Here is a 2500-nt window from a genome sequence, read left to right as displayed (position 1 = left end):
TGCCCCTTGATGGTGGTCAGCTCCACCTTGCGTGCCCTCGTAGTGTTATTGACTCCTGTCAAACTCGCAGGTGTAGCCCATGCATTTTTTCAAACAGAGAGGCTGTCATGTGTCATCTCTCTTGCTACGAGACTCACAGTATTTTTTGCATATGCATACATTGCACGGCCATTGCTACACCTCGTCCTCTTTTCTTTCCAAGGCTTATACACTTTAATTTTCCACGTTGCTTCTTCCTGATGTACCATGTACTTCTTCTGCAGTAACAGTAACAAAAATAATAACAATACACCATCAGCGGAAAAATCAACAATAATGGTAATAATGAGAAGTGACACGAAAAAGACAAAAGCATTCAGAATAAAGGAAATAAACATCCTGTGAAAACGCAAATATCACCGAGATGCACATGATCTTAGCACTCACAACCTATCATTCGTGGATACGCATCACAAAATTCTTTTACAAGCAAACCCCTTAAGTCGAACATCACGCATTAACGAAGGTTATCCCTTCTAGCATGGACTGCCTGATTAATTCAAATCAATTGTCGTGAGCAAATAAGGTCGTTGGGAGCGTGTTTTACTCGGTCAGTTTTTGATAGACCTGACGGTAAAATTTACCTGTTTTCTCCAGTGATGTCGGTTATATAAAGCAACTCTACTCTCTCGTTCTTCTTTCCGTGTTTGATAGTTTAATGGCCGTATACTGCGCTGCCTCGTTTCCTTTAATCTTATTTTCGGACCCTGTGCTTTGTTACTGACATTTTTCATTGTTTTAAACTTTGGAATTAGCTACCACGTACTCTCATCTTAACCTTGAGCATTGCGATTTACCGTTTCTATTTCTTCGCTTACTTACATTTCTTCCTTACATCGAGTCATGCAACTTTAAGCGATGGCGCTGCTTGGCCTCGGCAAAGGATGCAATCGAAATCCTCTGGGATATTCTGAGAAAGCAAAGAAAATATGTTCACTACACCAAACGTACTAATCCACGTTCAACGAAAGCCGAAAATGCAACAATCTGGTACTCATTCAAAAACTGACGGCCTTTTATTATTCTTCAGAAAAGGAAATGAGAATTGCACACACCCCTGAAGATGCAACAGCAGCCTCATCTATGAGTATTTCTCCCGAGGCGTGGCTGGAGGCGCCGGAGCGACAGCGGGCAGCCTGGAATACTCACTGACAGGCTGGTTGAGAAGTGGGGGCAGGGCAGGAGGGACGGGTACCATGGCAACCGCCTTCTCGCCTGCACGTCAAGTGAATTGCGGGTCGCCCAACGCTCTTTTATACTGCCTCTCCTTCACTCCCGCCTCCTCTGCCACTCGTGTCAACACCTGACCTCTGCCACTCCTCTCAACAATAACATCTCGTTGGTCAGTGTACTACGTGTGAGGGACCGCCTCGCGAAACACTTAATTCTAGTTCGAAAAGCTACGCCGGTCAGTCTAATCATAAAACTGGGTAAACAAAAGGGTATTTGTAGATGGCCATCCTAAAATAAGATCAGGTTGGAAGAAACTGCCATGTGCTGAAATCGATAGTTTAGTTTAAGAATGGTTGGCCAAGTATGCGTAGCTCATGCTGCTGAATCAATATAATTAAAGAACAACTTCAAGGTAAGGTCAATGTTTCGTCACCTTCTCGCGGTGGCTGAGTTTTGTAGCAGCCAGCGCGTGATTACATACATACTCATCGAGATCGGAGTAACTGTGGCAATTACTAAGCTACGGGTCCGCGGTGTCCCATGCATACAAAGTAAAGCTTTTCTGTGTTAAAATGCTGACTAAGAGACAATATCCACTAACTTATGACAATTTGTTTTTGTTGGCTTGGAAAGATACGTGCGTTCAACTGATTTCTTTTGGCCCAAGATATTACAATACAAGACATAGTATGGTTGATATAGTTACTAAAAGTATCTTTATAAAGAAGATGGAAATAATAAAATGCATTTCTCTAGGGACACCTTCTCACGCTCATTCTGCAGAACCCTGGACTCAACTAAACATAAAAACAACAAAAGCTGTAAACAACTAATCTTTTACACATATTTGACAAGTAAAGGCGTGGCGACGAGAGCATTGTATGCAACTTGCACTTTCTCTTCCTTTACAGCACCATATTAACATGACGCATTGATACCTTAAGGAAAACGCCACAGGTGAAGTGATATTCTTGGCTTGCATAACCCCCGTTTCACTATCCGGAGGAGACCATTGCTTAATTCAAGGTAAATAAACACTTCACCGACTATATTTTGTTTTCCAGACTTCAAAACCTTGAGATTATCACGCCAAGGATAATACACGATAAGAACCACCGGAGGTATACTGATGCTTTTAAAATTCGTGATCAAGGATTTCTCTTCAGGATATGATTTGAGATTTCTTTTTCTTTTCTTGCAGTGGCTGGTTTTGGTTTTGCCGTCGACGGAATCAAACTATTCTGATTCCCTTGCTAATGCCCTCTTTGTGATCCAAATGCAGTACTTT

The 2500-nt window shown here is 42.1% G+C and overlaps 1 protein-coding gene across 9 annotated transcripts in view; it reads right to left on the bottom strand.

Annotated features, from left to right (window-relative positions):
- Positions 1-2500, bottom strand: part of LOC119582668 (sodium-independent sulfate anion transporter-like) — a 97266-nt gene that overhangs the window by 64671 nt on the left and 30095 nt on the right. The window contains exon 1 of one of the 9 annotated variants that reach the window (XM_037931078.1): positions 1095-1267. The exons of 5 other annotated variants lie outside the window; for them this stretch is intronic. Coding sequence is in view for 2 of the 4 variants with exons in the window: in XM_037931072.1 (XP_037787000.1) it covers positions 1189-1237 (49 nt within the window). In the remaining 2 variants the exon portion in view is untranslated. Of the gene's footprint in view, positions 1-861; positions 922-1094; positions 1268-2500 lie in introns of those variants that run through there. 3 more of the 9 variants (XM_037931072.1, XM_037931071.1, XM_037931075.1) reach the window with 3 other exon arrangements.

This window comes from Penaeus monodon, chromosome 16, assembly GCF_015228065.2.
Source record: "Penaeus monodon isolate SGIC_2016 chromosome 16, NSTDA_Pmon_1, whole genome shotgun sequence".
NCBI classification, from domain to species: Eukaryota; Metazoa; Arthropoda; class Malacostraca; order Decapoda; family Penaeidae; genus Penaeus; species Penaeus monodon.
The sequence above is the reverse complement of the archived record's forward strand: the minus strand, read 5'-3'. Positions and strand labels throughout refer to the sequence as shown.